At 44.1% G+C, this 13,971-nt stretch overlaps 1 protein-coding gene across 12 annotated transcripts in view; it reads left to right on the plus strand.

Annotated features, from left to right (window-relative positions):
* The window catches only part of LOC109517839 (neurexin-2-like), a 125,478-nt gene that overhangs the window by 34,431 nt on the left and 77,076 nt on the right, over window positions 1-13,971 (plus strand). For 7 of the 12 annotated variants that reach the window (XM_019873241.1, XM_019873239.1, XM_019873248.1 and 4 more), the window contains 4 exons: window positions 2,013-3,052; window positions 3,977-4,000; window positions 10,531-10,560; window positions 10,831-10,842. In XM_019873241.1, coding sequence (XP_019728800.1) covers window positions 2,350-3,052; window positions 3,977-4,000; window positions 10,531-10,560; window positions 10,831-10,842 — 769 coding nt within the window. In that variant the 5' untranslated portion in view covers window positions 2,013-2,349. The remainder of the gene's footprint in view (window positions 1-2,012; window positions 3,053-3,976; window positions 4,001-10,530; window positions 10,561-10,830; window positions 10,843-13,971) is intronic. The other 5 variants (XM_019873244.1, XM_019873250.1, XM_019873243.1 and 2 more) reach the window with 4 other exon arrangements.

Raw genomic sequence — 13,971 nt, forward strand, 5'->3', positions numbered from 1 at the left:
GTAATGAAATGGCACGCTCGTCAACAAATTCCCACCTGGGAAAACGCCTGCACGCAAGCACGGCCGCATTTTTATCCAAAGCCTGAAAAAATGTCTTCATGAAAGCACGTGCAATGAGCAGCACTGAAGGTTTTAATGGAAAGGATGTTTTCATTCCTCAGAGACACACGCCTCTGTCTCACTGCCTCTCTGCCCAATTGACACAACAGAGAAAAAAAAAAACAGTGGAGCCGGCATTTCTCCGCTTGCGCCTTTCTGACACAATTGAGCAACGTGGCACGGTGCCGGGCCTATGAGTTGACGCGTCTGTTGCGGCTCCACACATTCAGATAATTAGATGTGCGGTGACGGTGTTAAATTCCACACTCTGGATGTGGCTTCTCATTTCCATTTGTGTTCCTACGTCGGAAGCCGGCAATTTTGCTAATTAATTTCCACTCGCTATTCCACAATGGTGCCTTACACACAGGATGCAAAAACAGCGATAAAGCTGACTTTGATGGGTAGTCCAAAATGCGAACATAACATTTGTTTGCTGTCATGAAATATATTTACTACGCCGGCTTCTTGGAATGCAGCACAGGATGCTGCGAAAATGTTGCAAAGCGCTGTACAGTATCCTTTTTCTCGAGGAGAGCGGATGTTTGTTTATGTGCCCTGCAATTAGCCGGCATCCAATTCAGGGTGACCAGGCCTTTTTTCCCCAAAGTCAGCTGGGATAGTTTCCAGAACACCGGTGACCCCAATATAAGAGGTTCAAAAATCGAAGGGATAATTTTGTAGTTAATTTTCTGGCTTTCCGTCAGCCTGTGCGTGATCATTTATTTGTTTGCACGCAACTTTGCTAGCCGCAGTCTTGGACGCGTCCAGTTAGATCTGACAAATGATTCACAATGGAAAAGCCAATCGCTTGTAATGAGCACTATCACCCAGATACCAAAGAAGTTAGAATGATTAATGTTAGACACGGTTATGTCAAAGCACGTCCAAGTGAAATTGGCAGAATTTCTAATGCAATGTGGAGAATTAGATCAAATGTGTTGTGAAGCTTACGCCGCTCTTCGGATCAGGTTGTTGTGCTTGAATATATGATCCTATTACACTCAGTTCCCTTCAATCCGGAGGAAATTCGGCATCTGCGTGAATGGTTATTTTAGATGCCTTCCGTCTTAAATCGGCATTCGCTGATTTCATAGGCGGCAAGGTTTTAGCCTCAATATCTTAAATAGGCGTTTCTTACGTTTCCTTGATCAACTATGGGATTACCTTGAGGATATGAATTATTTTGTACACTCTGTGTTGGGTCCCCGCCTCCCGCTTCTCGGAATGTTCTGAACTCCTGTTTTCAAAGTGTCATAAGTGAGTTGTTTTGTCGAATGACCCCTAACAAGTTGACACTTAATCTCGGTTCGGTTTTAGTTTCTGCTGATGGAATTTTTCAAATCAAGACAAAATGTGCTTGTTGTTTGTCTGCCAAGAGATTTTTTCCTGTCAAGATCATTTATGTAGGAGAAAGCATTTCTTTGCAGTGAAAATCCTAATTGGGTATTAAAACTTGAGTGCATTCAGCCTAAACTAAGGAATGCCGCAAATCTCAATGTGTAGGCAATATTTGTATATTAAGTACACGAGTACAAACATTTTAAGACATCAGTGGAAGTTTTGTAGGCTTGCTATATTTGCTTGCTTTCAGAAATCTTGCCGGGGGACATTTTTGGGTTGTTTTACCGTATAATTTTGCTTAAAATGGGTAAAATATATATTCTTTTTTCTTGCCGTTTCTTTAGCTCAATTATTGCAGTGCACATATGCTGGCCTAGGTTTTGCACTCGGTTCCGCTTAGATTACTTTCGGACATGATTAACCGCCGATCAATTTCACGCAATCAATCGATTAATACACTATGCCCATCCGGACTCTGAATGCAAATGATGGATTTAGAGGTGATTTTACGATGGCACGGAATAATGATGACGAATCCTTTTCTCTTCTCCTTTTGTCCTTTGTCCTAGGATGCTGTGCGGCTGAGAGGGCAAACTGCGCCACCTAGGCTCTGTGCCTAGTTGACGCATTGAGAATTGACTGGAGCCGCGCTGGATGGAGGCCAAAGACGCTGGATGGCGAAGACGAGGAAGCGCACGGTCTTGTGGCTCACTTGTGATGCTTGTTGTCTTTCTGTCACGCGCCGAACGATGGCCAAAAGAATCCGGATAGACAGTCAAGGCTAAAGAAAAACACTGCATGTAAAAATTGCTTTCTCGATTGTCGGCCTCCGAAAGACACGAAGCTCTCTTTCCTTTCTCCTGTTGCGTTGGATGCATATGCATTAGCTTGTAGACGCTAACCATCATGGCCACGTGTCACAACAAAGCCCCCTGGTTATTGTTTTTAGTTCATTTGGTGCTAACAGGGAGAGCGTTGGAATATGAAGGCATTCCGGGTCAGTGGACGCGCTATGGACAGTGGGACGCCAAGGCGACGGCGGAACTCAGCTTCATCCTGAAGACGAATATCAGCAAAGCTCTGGTGCTCTACCTAGACGATGGCGGCGACTGCGACTTCCTGGAGCTCCTCGTAGCTGACGGGAGACTGCAGCTGCGCTTCGCCATCCACTGCGCCGAGCCGGCCTCCCTCCACACGGAGACGCGCGTCAACGACCTGCGCTGGCACCGGGTTCTCCTCTCGCGGCACTACCGAGAGACCAAGCTTCTGGTGGACAATGAGGAGAAGGCGGCCGAGGTCAAGTCCAAGAGGAAAGAGATGGTGGTGGCCAGTGACCTCTACGTGGGCGGGATCTCGCCCGACGTGCGCCTCTCCGCCCTGACGTCCAGCACCGTCAAATATGAGCCGCCGTTCGAAGGCCTGATCGCGAATTTGAAAGTGGGGGAAGCTCTGCCCGTGCTCTTGGACGGCCAATCCGTCCACAGCGACATGGACTACATCTGCGATGCGCACTCGCCGTGCAATAACGGAGGCCTGTGCTCCGTCAGCCAGGGGGAGGTCCTGTGTGACTGCATCAACACCAGCTACGTGGGGAGCTACTGCCACGAAGGTGAGGCAAATGGCACTTTTTGTTTTCACAAACGCACAACGCCATCGCGCGCCTCGTGAATAATCAACAAAGCAAAACGAGCTGATTGAAGTCAAATATTCGGGAGCGGTCGGGGTGCCGTCACTTATCTTTGCGGGATAACTTCTAATGTGGCAGCAGCTTGATGTCATTTGTTTTCCCTGGAACTACTGCAAAACACCGGTGAGGAAATTAACAGAACGATTTGAAAGCCCACCTTCACTTTAAAGTATACAACAGAAAATTTGCAAACGAAGTCAAGCTTATCTTGAATAACGTGGCCTCCTTGTTTTTAATATATTCTGCGACAAATCAAATGAAGAAAAACAAACCAAAAAAAGAGGATCGGACAGGCGTTTTTTTTTTTTTTTTTTTTTTTAATTCCCCCAATGGAATATTTTATCATGTCATGATAGGAATCATTTTAATATGTCATGGACTGTACATAACAATGGAGAAACAGGACTCCTCTCCCTTTTCCCTCCTTATTTAAAGTGAAATTGTTTTTTTTTCCCTTTGTAATAGAGCGTTTGACTGATTTTTATATCACGCTACCTTTATTTTTAAGCACACATTGGCTTTAAAAGAAAAAAAAAAAACACAAATTTTGTTTGAGGGCAGGAATGGATTAATTGCATGTCCATTCATTTCAATGGAAAACTTTACCTCAACTTAAGAACGTTCCAAGTTACAAATGGGCTCACGGAACCAATTAAGTTCCTAACTTGAGATTCCGCCGTATTTTATTTGGCCCACCGTCACACGTTTACACAGTCCAATATTGTGTCTGCAATATTAACCCAACAAAAAGCATACGCAGCTGTCTTAGTTTGAACTGGAAGCCGCTCGGTATTTGCTCACATACCGCCAGCAAAATAAATATTTCTGTTTTTCTTCCTTTTACAGCAGGTGTCCAGAAAGAAGTAGAAGGTAAGCTTCTGCATTTTACCCTGAGCCTAATGGTAACCATATGTAGTCTTTTTCAAAGGCTTTCATTGCAGCCGCGGCGTGTTTGCTGTTATCGGGTTGTTATTGTCAGTTTGGACTGCAGTTCTGACATCCGACACAATAGGCTGCAAGGACATATATTGTACATGGGAAGTTATTTCTTCTACATATTTATAAAATCAGAACTGTCGAGGTGAATTGTTAGGTCTGTCAAGTCCCTGGGCGTCGCGGCAACATGCAGAGCGTTAGCATGCGCCGCAAAAGAGAAAAAAAAACCTTTTTTGCGCTCTTGCATGCGTTGCTTTTTCCACTTCTCAGCGACTATTTGTTTGCTCGACTTAACTGACATTTAAGCTCCCACTGACTGACTTCTGGGATCATTCATCAATTCCTTCGGTTATTTCGCACAGTGAGACATCCCAGAGAGGTTGCGCTTTCTCCAAAAAAGAAGCCGCGGTGTCATTACTGGCTCGTTATCCCGCAACTTTTGAACAGAACAACCAAGCAGGATGCTTTTTTTCCAAAACATGATGAGCGCACAGAACGTTAACATCAAGTGCACGAAGGAAGATCCGTTCGGTGGCTCGTGAGACGGATACGTCACGTCAGCAAAGTGGCGGCCGACGGACTCTGGGGAGGTGCGCTGAACCGCGGCACGTTATCAATCACGGTTATGCCGCAAACTCCGCAACACCTGCTCTCCAAAATCCATGAATACACGTGCTTGAAAAACTATAAACCACCCTGATGCGCCGTGTGTTCACATGGATCCAACTGGTATCGAATCAGACCTCGGACAAAACACCGCGCGGCATTGTCCTCCGCTTTTGAGTGCGAGCGTGCATATTACAGCCTTTTCACAAATAACCTGTAATCGGCAGTTACTGGCACAAAAGTGGCGTGCGTCTGCTCTTGCAGCAAAAATGCAGCCATTATTAGCTGACATACTGCAAAGAGAGCGCATCAGAACGTTTATTGGATTAAAGCTTGACATGGAGACAATCCAAGCATAAAAACAACACTGACAAGAAAATAGCACTCCGTCGATGACTTTTTATTTTTTTGCCCCCTGTGCAGCAGCAAGTCATTTTTCCATCAAACCCCGCCCCCCTCCCACCTCCTCGGCCAAGATGGCCGCCCATATGCTTCATGCAATCTTGACTGCGGGTTTGAAGTGCCGTCGGGAATAATCCCCATTTGCCGGCGGAAACGCTTGGAGGGAACGAAACAGTTTGGCACAGCAGGTGGCTCTTGCCAGTTGTTCGACAGTCTGCGGCACGTGGGATCCCGTTGATCTGTGTGGACAAAGGCCACGCCGGGGCACGCTCTAATGCCAAAAGCATCCTCTGATGTTTTGAGAGCGGGAAAAAAAAAAAAAGCAGGTCTGCGAACGGGAGATAAGCGCAACCACCTCACATCGCACAGGCGGACTGCAGAGGATTCTCTCAAACGTCACGGGACAACCGTTACACAAACACACTAAGTCCGACCGCAAACGCATTGTCGTCGCTTTGTCGAGGTTTTTATGTTTTTTATGGCTTTGTTTACTTTCAGAATTGGATGCACAAGCGCATCGTAATTGCACTCTAGGAACGACAAAGCATGCATTGGCATCCTTAGAAAAAGGACACAGCTGGACTAAGCGGGCTCAGATCTTCCAGTCGCGATGACCTTGGTCTAATCCCTCATTATAGCGCAGTACTTTTTCACGGAAACAAATTTGGTTAATCCGAATGCGGTGGCTCTGTCTTCCAAGTTGGTCCCTCATTATGTCTCAACAATGACTAAATGTTTTTTTTTCCAAGGATACAATTGTATAGATTTGAACACCATTTTCAGCAAGTCTTAAAGATTGTTCCAAACCAAGTGAGATTGAGATTTTCACAATGGTCTCGTTTAGGTTTAACACATCCTTACCCCAAATAGAACTACCTCCCGTTCGCTGCAGCATAGGTTGTGAAAAGGAAATTTAAAAAATAAAAAAATAAATGACTGGAAACTGCCTTTGGAATGCATTTGAAAGTTTGTTCCTCCTTACGGAAAGAGATATGAACTTTAAAAATTCATTGACCACCTTGTTGCAATATTATGACCCCTCTCGCCATCTTAATTGGATCCAACACACGTATGGATCGACAATTCTGCATTCAGACGGACTATAATGCTCAATCCTGACTGACACAATGCTACGTGTTTGATTATTGTCGTCGTAGTTTGCAGAGGAGTACATTAGCACACACCGAGAGATGTTTCTATTTATATTTGGGGTAACCACATTTAGCTACATGACCAATATTCATAATATTAAACACCTCTCTCCATAATTCGAAGACAAGACTCTACCGCTGCTTAGTCCGTCCGTATTCCTAAATACTGCACCTCTCTCTTTGACAACTTCGATGAAAATTGAAAGATTGTCATCGTTAAGGGCAGACTGTTTGGACGCACCGTTGCGTTGGCTCTTTTTATGTTAGACTTCGGCAGACTTCGTCTGTTAGCTGCAAGCCAAATCAAACAACTTGAAATGCCAACATATAAATCACAGTTGCTTCCATTGCTTGCTGTTTTAGTTTCCTTTCCACATAAAAAAAAAAAAAAAAAAGAAAAAAATAGTACAGGAAGAGAGGGAAAGGCGGTTTATGTTCATATATGCTCCTGGGACTCTATCTCTGCTTTGCCACGCTGAGATTTGGCTGTAAGGCTCAGCCAAGTAGGATAAGAATATTCAATGTGCCTCCATGTGATATTTTACTGGGGCAGGAGCGTTGTTTTTTTTTTTTCTCCAATACTACTATAGTCGTCCAAGATTAGCCCGGTCTGTCCCGTGGCATCACATTCTGCCAGTGATGCTTTGACCTTCAGGGGTCAGCCAGTTCGGTGTGCATTGTTCTGACATGCAAGTTGTCCTCACAGCAATTGAAGGAGAAATTGTGCAGAAAGTTCAGCTCTGTGTTGCATTTGATCGAGAGTGACATCTTCCGTTCTGGTCACATATTGTTCCCAAGAGGATACAGGAAGATATTCACAAAGGTTTTGGGGGCGGGGAACTATAAACTCTGCAGGTGAAGGTTAAAAATAGCATCGTTGCCTCATTAAAAAACAAAAAAATCGAACAGAAAAATGCAATTGCTCGTCACGCAATAGGGAGTCATGGCTGTATTTGTCAGTAGATTATTTTACCCCATTTATTAAATTTGACTGACATAAGACAGCAGCACAGTGGGGGTAGAGGTTAGTACAGCTGCCTCACGGTTCTCAGTTGGAATTTTGATTTGGGGCCTTCCTGCAAAAGGATTTCTGTGGCCACTACAGTGAAGCTTTTCACTTCCATAGGTGTGTACCCCCGTCCAGAGTGTACCCTGCCTCTTTCCGAAAAAGTCCACTGGGATAAGCTGCAGCTCACCTTCAGACTCATGTGGAGAAATATTATCCAATGTGGATTGTTGTCACCACCATTTTCCTCTTGACCTTTTTGTCCTTGTTAATGATATCCACATGTACCTACGCATAAAATAAATGAAATGAAAAAAACAAAACAAACAATGCTGAATGGGTGGGTGGGGAAGAGATCGGTTATCCCCTGTGACATTTGTATTATTTTGCCAGTTCTTCACAGCAGCAGCTACTCCAAGTCATGTTGTTGTCATAAGATGCACTGGCAAATATATAACACACAAATTCGCCTTTTTTTCATTTAAGTAACCTCAAATACGTGTCTCCTTTCTGCTCACCGCAACGAGTTCCGTTTTTGTACAAAATGCGACCGGAACGGATTCCAGGAAGGATGGTTGGCTTGCAGTTGTGATACATTTCTGCTCCTCGTTGAAAAGATGTTTTGCGGCTTTGTGCTGCTGGGTGTGTCTTTGTCTCTGCCTTGCCAACAGTTGTGAGGAGTGAGCGCTTAACTGAACACACACACACACACACACACACGCACACCAAGCCCTCCATCCGTTAGTTGAAGGATGACAGACACCTTAAGGTGGTCACGTTTCTTGGCTTCCTGTCCACTTCAATCTCAACACCGCTGGTGACAATGAGATGACCGCAGGCTTGAGGAGAGGATGAAAAGGTGCTCGCGTTGGTGCTGTATGTCAACAACGACGTATTGTTTTGTTGTCGAGAAACCACATCTCCCCCCCACACTGGGAGCGCATGGAGCCGCTCTTCTTGTTTGCGAGGGTTGCTCAAGCAAAATATCATCAGGTGTGTGTGTTTGTGTGCGGTGCTTACCTGCTCCCTTGGGTGACGATGTTCTTAACACACCAAGGCATACTCTGACCCTCATCTTTAAAAAGTTCTCCAGTGAGTGAAATGGATCTTAAGTGGTACATTTTCATTCAGTTTGCCACGCGTGGAGAAATTAAGTGTGACTGCGCGTAGGCGGAATGGTGATAATTACATAAATAACGTGACAGCATTCCAGCACGACACAGTGTAACCCCACCAGCGGTTTAAACGCTGAAGAATGTCATATGACGCAAGTGACTCATTTGTGTTTCCATTGGCACTGTGAAAATGGATGGACTATATTGGTACTCTTCCGCTTTTGAGCGTACGCAATCAACGCATGTTTCTTCAGAGCATCGCACTGAAGCAAACCACTTTAGGAACAGAAGTATTTTGGACTGAAACGCGTTAAGTTGCAGATCATGAAAATTATGACTGGGCTATAAAACGGACCCAAATACATTTAAGTGCTGCACTTTCGCCCATTTGGTACGCTCTTGAAAGCATAGAAACGGCGACGCATTGCTTTAAGCATCCATCTGGACTAAACCATTTGAGGTGTCATTTTAGTCCCGGCAAAAATGCGATGCAGTTAAGAAAACAAAAAACAAAACGAAAAGCTCATCTATCAATTTGGCTCAAATCTCTTTCGATATCATAATCAAAGTATGTTAAAAAAAATGGTCTCGAACGGAGAGATTATGTGGGTTGCCACTTGGTACGCAAAACTTGCTAGTCAAATTGGAACTATGAATGTGTTTGGTTCTCCAATAAAAGGGTGTTTGTTCGAGTTAAAATGACACACATAATATCATATAATATCCAAGCTAGCATTTCTACTTTTTTTTTTTTTTTTAACATGGTACAGATTGAAACTAAAAATATTGGTTTTGGTCCTTTTTGGGTATCCCGCAGTGCCGCATTTGGTACCGCTTAGAACACAGCGATTAGTTACAAATATATATTTATCTATGGCGGGGATGTATAGTAACAGGCAGAACAATGAAATGCGCTTACATTTGATGGCAGCAGAGACAATAAACCTTTGGATCCACCTGTTGGCATTCAGACAAATGAAAAAGCCACAGCTTCCCGTGAGTGCATCCGCATTGTGTCCAATCAAACAAGGACCGGATTTCACACCCAGTTAGCCCATTTGTGAGTAAATTGAAACGACATCATCATTCTTTGAGTATTCATACCTTTTGTGGCATTTTTTTTTTTCGTTTTTGCCAAATGCCTACCCTGGCTCAGTCAAGGTTGGGAAACACCGCGCTTGACAAAAGCGACGCGACGCTTCACAACTTTGGACAATGCGAACGCGGGGGTACGGCGTCCGGTATCGAAGCGAAATTGAAAGCATAATCGTTGATGCCAGTGGGTCGTGCGAGCGACAAAGGCAGCTTGCGGGCGCATCGAAGAGTGCCGATGCAATGAGCGGAGCTGTTTGTGTTGGCTGGCTCAGTGGGGCTCATGTGCTCAGCAGAAGTGTTGTGTTTTGTCATCCCCCCGTCTCCTTGTTGGCACGAAAGGCGGCTGAAGTATGCCACATATACTCCCTGCCAGGCTGCATATTGATTAGCGAGTGTGTGTGTGTGCGCGCACCGGAAATGTAGATGTAGGAGTGAACAACTTGGTGCCTGCTGCTCTTTTCTGCTTTTTTTTTTCTCCCCCCCCCCCCAAGCTGATGTGTTACAAGATGATTGGTGTGTGATGACATCGTATGCGTACTGCAGCAGGACGGCTATTGACTTGGTGCTTTGTACCAAACCTGTAAATCCACGACGCGGCTTGGCAAAATGTGCTTTGTCTGATTCTGAGGATGAATGCCTGAGGATGAATGAGGTCCTGTTCGCCACGCGCCTCGGCGGAGGGTTTAGATAGAAATCCGAAAACACATATAAAAAAAAAATAATAATAATAATATTCATCAGTGTAGATTGTTAATTGGTACATCTCAAACACTGTCTTAACATACGATATGTGTTCCATTTGGGGGAAAAAGCATCTTTGAGAGCAACTACGACGGTGGTTGCACCTATCAAGATGTTATTTTTCTCCTTCCCTCCCACCCCTTTGAGATGTCTGTCTCTTTTTTGCTTTGATTCCCCACCCCGCCCTCCCCTTCTCTCTCTCACCGTTTGAACTCTGACATCCGTGCCTACCCCCCAGGATGTCTGTCACAAACTGCAGTCCAACATTGTGACAATGCTTTTTGTTTTTCCCGATCCTCTTTATGAACTTCCTGTTTTCGTATCCTTTTTTCTGTTCTTTCCCTCAAGGTCTGGCGCACCTGATGTTAAACCGCCAAGGTATGGGGTCTATTGATTTGCTTTTCCCTCCCAGCCACCCAATCACAACACCCCACCGCCACCACCTCTTCGCCCCCGTAGACACCATTTCAGTTAACTGTGCCGCACTAATGTTTCCTCTCCTCTTTTTTTTTTCCTCCCATGTGCGCATATAATTGCTCATTTTTGCTCCCTTTCATGTTATGCTCACGACTCACTCACTTCTTGTCCATCAAACCTTTGTCCTGACCACTGACTGCGCAACTGGAACGTCACCTTTGACCGCCGCAGTCTTAAGCCAAGGTAATGCACCGACGCTCGTGGCGTCTCTTCGGTTTCGCTGAAGGTTTTTTTCAAAGTCAAAAAAAAAAAAAATGTATCTCGGGTCGCAAGAACTCACTGACTCTCTTCCTGGGAAGCTAATGAGAAGAATACATGAATACATTAGGACAATCATTTGCTGTTTTCACATAATTTGCCATTCAAATACAGTTAGTGAGCTTAAATGATGTTACTTTTGATCATAGCTGGGTTGAGAATTATATTCCCCTTTCACGCGGGGTCATTTGCAGCACAAATATTTTGAATAAGAACGTGCGCACAGATATCAAAATGCCGTCATGTATTTCTTGTCATTTGGTCTGTGCGGTCTGTAAAGTGGGATCGCAGATTTCAACACGCAGCACATTTTAGGCAACTCATTGGGTGTGAATTCAGACTCAATAGCAGCTATGACCTATATATTGATGCCTTTTTTAAAAATGTTTTTTGTTGGGGTTTTTTTTTTCTATCGCGTGGGCGTGTACTGAGATCAGTCGTTATCTGCGTCTCCATGGCAATCGTTTTCCATGAAACACAGATGCCTGACTTTGATGACCTACTCCCTCAGTCAAATACACAGCTCCTACCCTCGAGTTTCTCGCTTGCAAAATGTCATTTATTGGAGATGGAACTGATCTCTGCGATATTTTCATGAGGAATTTTTTTTTTTTTTTTTGGTTCTGTCTCATTTCCTTTTTAGCATAACCCACTTTTAAAAATAGAGACAGTGTCGAACTAATAACCCAGTGGGAGTTGTAAGACCCCCTCCAAAAAAAATTCAGACGTTGCACTGTATTGTCTCATTGTACGATATGATTAGATGTAAAATGTAAACTAGCTTAATGTTTTATGTCTTCTGTGAATTATTTCTGTATCTATGAATCACCAATGAAGAGTCTGGAATTATCCAGCCGGGTGATCTCTTGTGCATTTTCTAGGGTAAAAATGTGATTGCATAAACATCTTGTCAAAGTCATTTACAGTAGATGGGAGCCTCTGTAGTCCACAGACTGTTTGTTTTTTTTTTATTGTTATGATTTGGTTGTTTTATTTTTTTCCCCCCAACTCACGATAAAATCTTCCCTGAAGGCCATTGATGAAGATAAGACTCCACTAAGTGCCGCCAATGATGCACCTGCGTAATGATCAACATTAGCACCCGCGTGATAATGTAGTTTATGTCGCATTTCACTATCAAATATTTACCGAGTCATACGATGAGTGGGTCCTAAAGGTCAACCATACTGCGATTTGTCCTGAAATGAGGCCTGAAAATAATTGCTCAATTTCATGCATCAATAAGAAGACATTGTGTAAGATAATTACCCTCCAGGCAATGCTAGCACACTTTTAAATATGAAGCCGAGCACTGTACATCGAACTGGGGGAGAAATATGTGAGACGGAAAAAGTTTGACCGTGGCGTTAAGTCTGATCTCAAACAATGGTTATTAACATTGGCAGTTGTCGAGCTGTTCGCCTGAGGCTTATGCGCACGTGTTTCACTTTGAGCTGGCTTGTTTTTTTTATTTGGCATTAAATTAGCACAAATCAAATAAACAATGTAGCTGCTCCCCTGTGGGTTTACCCGCACGGTCTTCAGATGGTGCTTATTTTTATTTTATTTTTTAAAATTTTTTATGCTGAAGATGATGTTTGAATTCGCAATTGTCACGACGCGTGCACACACATGTGGCCACCTACTTGCTTATGCATTTCCCCCCCGATGGACTCGGTGGTCAGTAGCTGCCCATATGTCCATGCCGCCTGACTTAGGTTGAGAAACTGACAGATTGCCTCCCCCACTAAAGAGTTAAGTCACCACCTGTGCCCAAGCCCCATCTTATGGGCCGCTTTGAATTTGTAAATTGAAGAGTCTCCTCAGACTAACCAATCCGCAGATTGTCATTTCGTATGACTGTGTTGTGCTACGGTCCTCCTTCTCGCCTGTGTTTAATGTGCTTCATGCTGTGACGGTTGTTATGAGTCTAATAATTTCACCTCGCTGCTAATGTAAAGCTTTGAGCGTGGGGGGGGGGGGGGACAACAGTTGTCATTTTAAATACTCAAAAGATCTCGGCGTGGCTTTATTTCGTTTCCGTACACTTCAGCCATTTCAGTCACAAGGGGCACTTTTCTACAACGATCCACAAGGAAACCGAATGTGATCTGGTCCTCTAGGCATTTTAAAAGCAAATAAAACCACAGATGAAACTTTGGTAAGAATCACAAAAACATTCTTATTTCAAATAGTCAGACATATTTATTCATTTGTTACATCCTATTTGTTCATTTATTTCATGCGACCGTCGGCAGATTTGAGCAACCGGACTATCACTGATAGGAAAAGGTTTCGCACCGTTGAGTTAGAGGGAACCCATTCATACCATTTTAGTGTCAGGAGACGGGAAATTGGTCGATGTAGTCGAGAAGGGGATATGAGGAAAGCGGGTCACCGGCATATAAAGCTTGCCATTCATGCCGGTATATATTCTGCTGAGCTTCGTTTTCGGCAGCGCTCCTCCACAATGGTCTAATAGCTGTCGCCAAGGTAAACGGTGATGGATTTGCCCCCGGTGGCAGCAGTTACAAGGTGCTGGATTGCCCCATCAGCATCAAGCGTTTGACTGCAGCCTTGAGCAGCCTTTGCTTAAGAGTTAGTGCCAAAGTCGGAGTGGTGTCAGGGCAAACGCAGCAGCTAGCGGCCTCCGCGGTGCCTCGTCCATATTTTCACTGCAAACAATGAAACGAATCCGAAACAAGAAAGATCTTTCCACACACATATCTCTTCATGTATCGATCGATCGATCTAGTTTTCCGTCTGTGTAGCTATCCATATGATCTAGCTAGCTAGCTAACGCAGCAATGTGCCCTCTTTTAATTCCAGTTTGTCCTCCAACACAACACAGGCAAGAGTGGCAGTTAATTTGACTTGGAAATTGCTTGCAAATATTCTTCCCCAGTCGGCTAAGTAAAAAGAAAAAAAAAAAAAATCCACACCCAATAGCCTCTTTGGAATAGTTAACTAGTGAGTCATGACGTTGTGCCCCCGAGACAAGTCGAATCAAATCAATTGAGGACAAAGCGGTTCAGATAATGGATGGATGGACAG

This window comes from Hippocampus comes, unplaced genomic scaffold (assembly GCF_001891065.2).
Source record: "Hippocampus comes isolate QL1 unplaced genomic scaffold, H_comes_QL1_v1.1 scaffold59, whole genome shotgun sequence".
In the NCBI taxonomy this organism is placed as follows: Eukaryota; Metazoa; Chordata; class Actinopteri; order Syngnathiformes; family Syngnathidae; genus Hippocampus; species Hippocampus comes.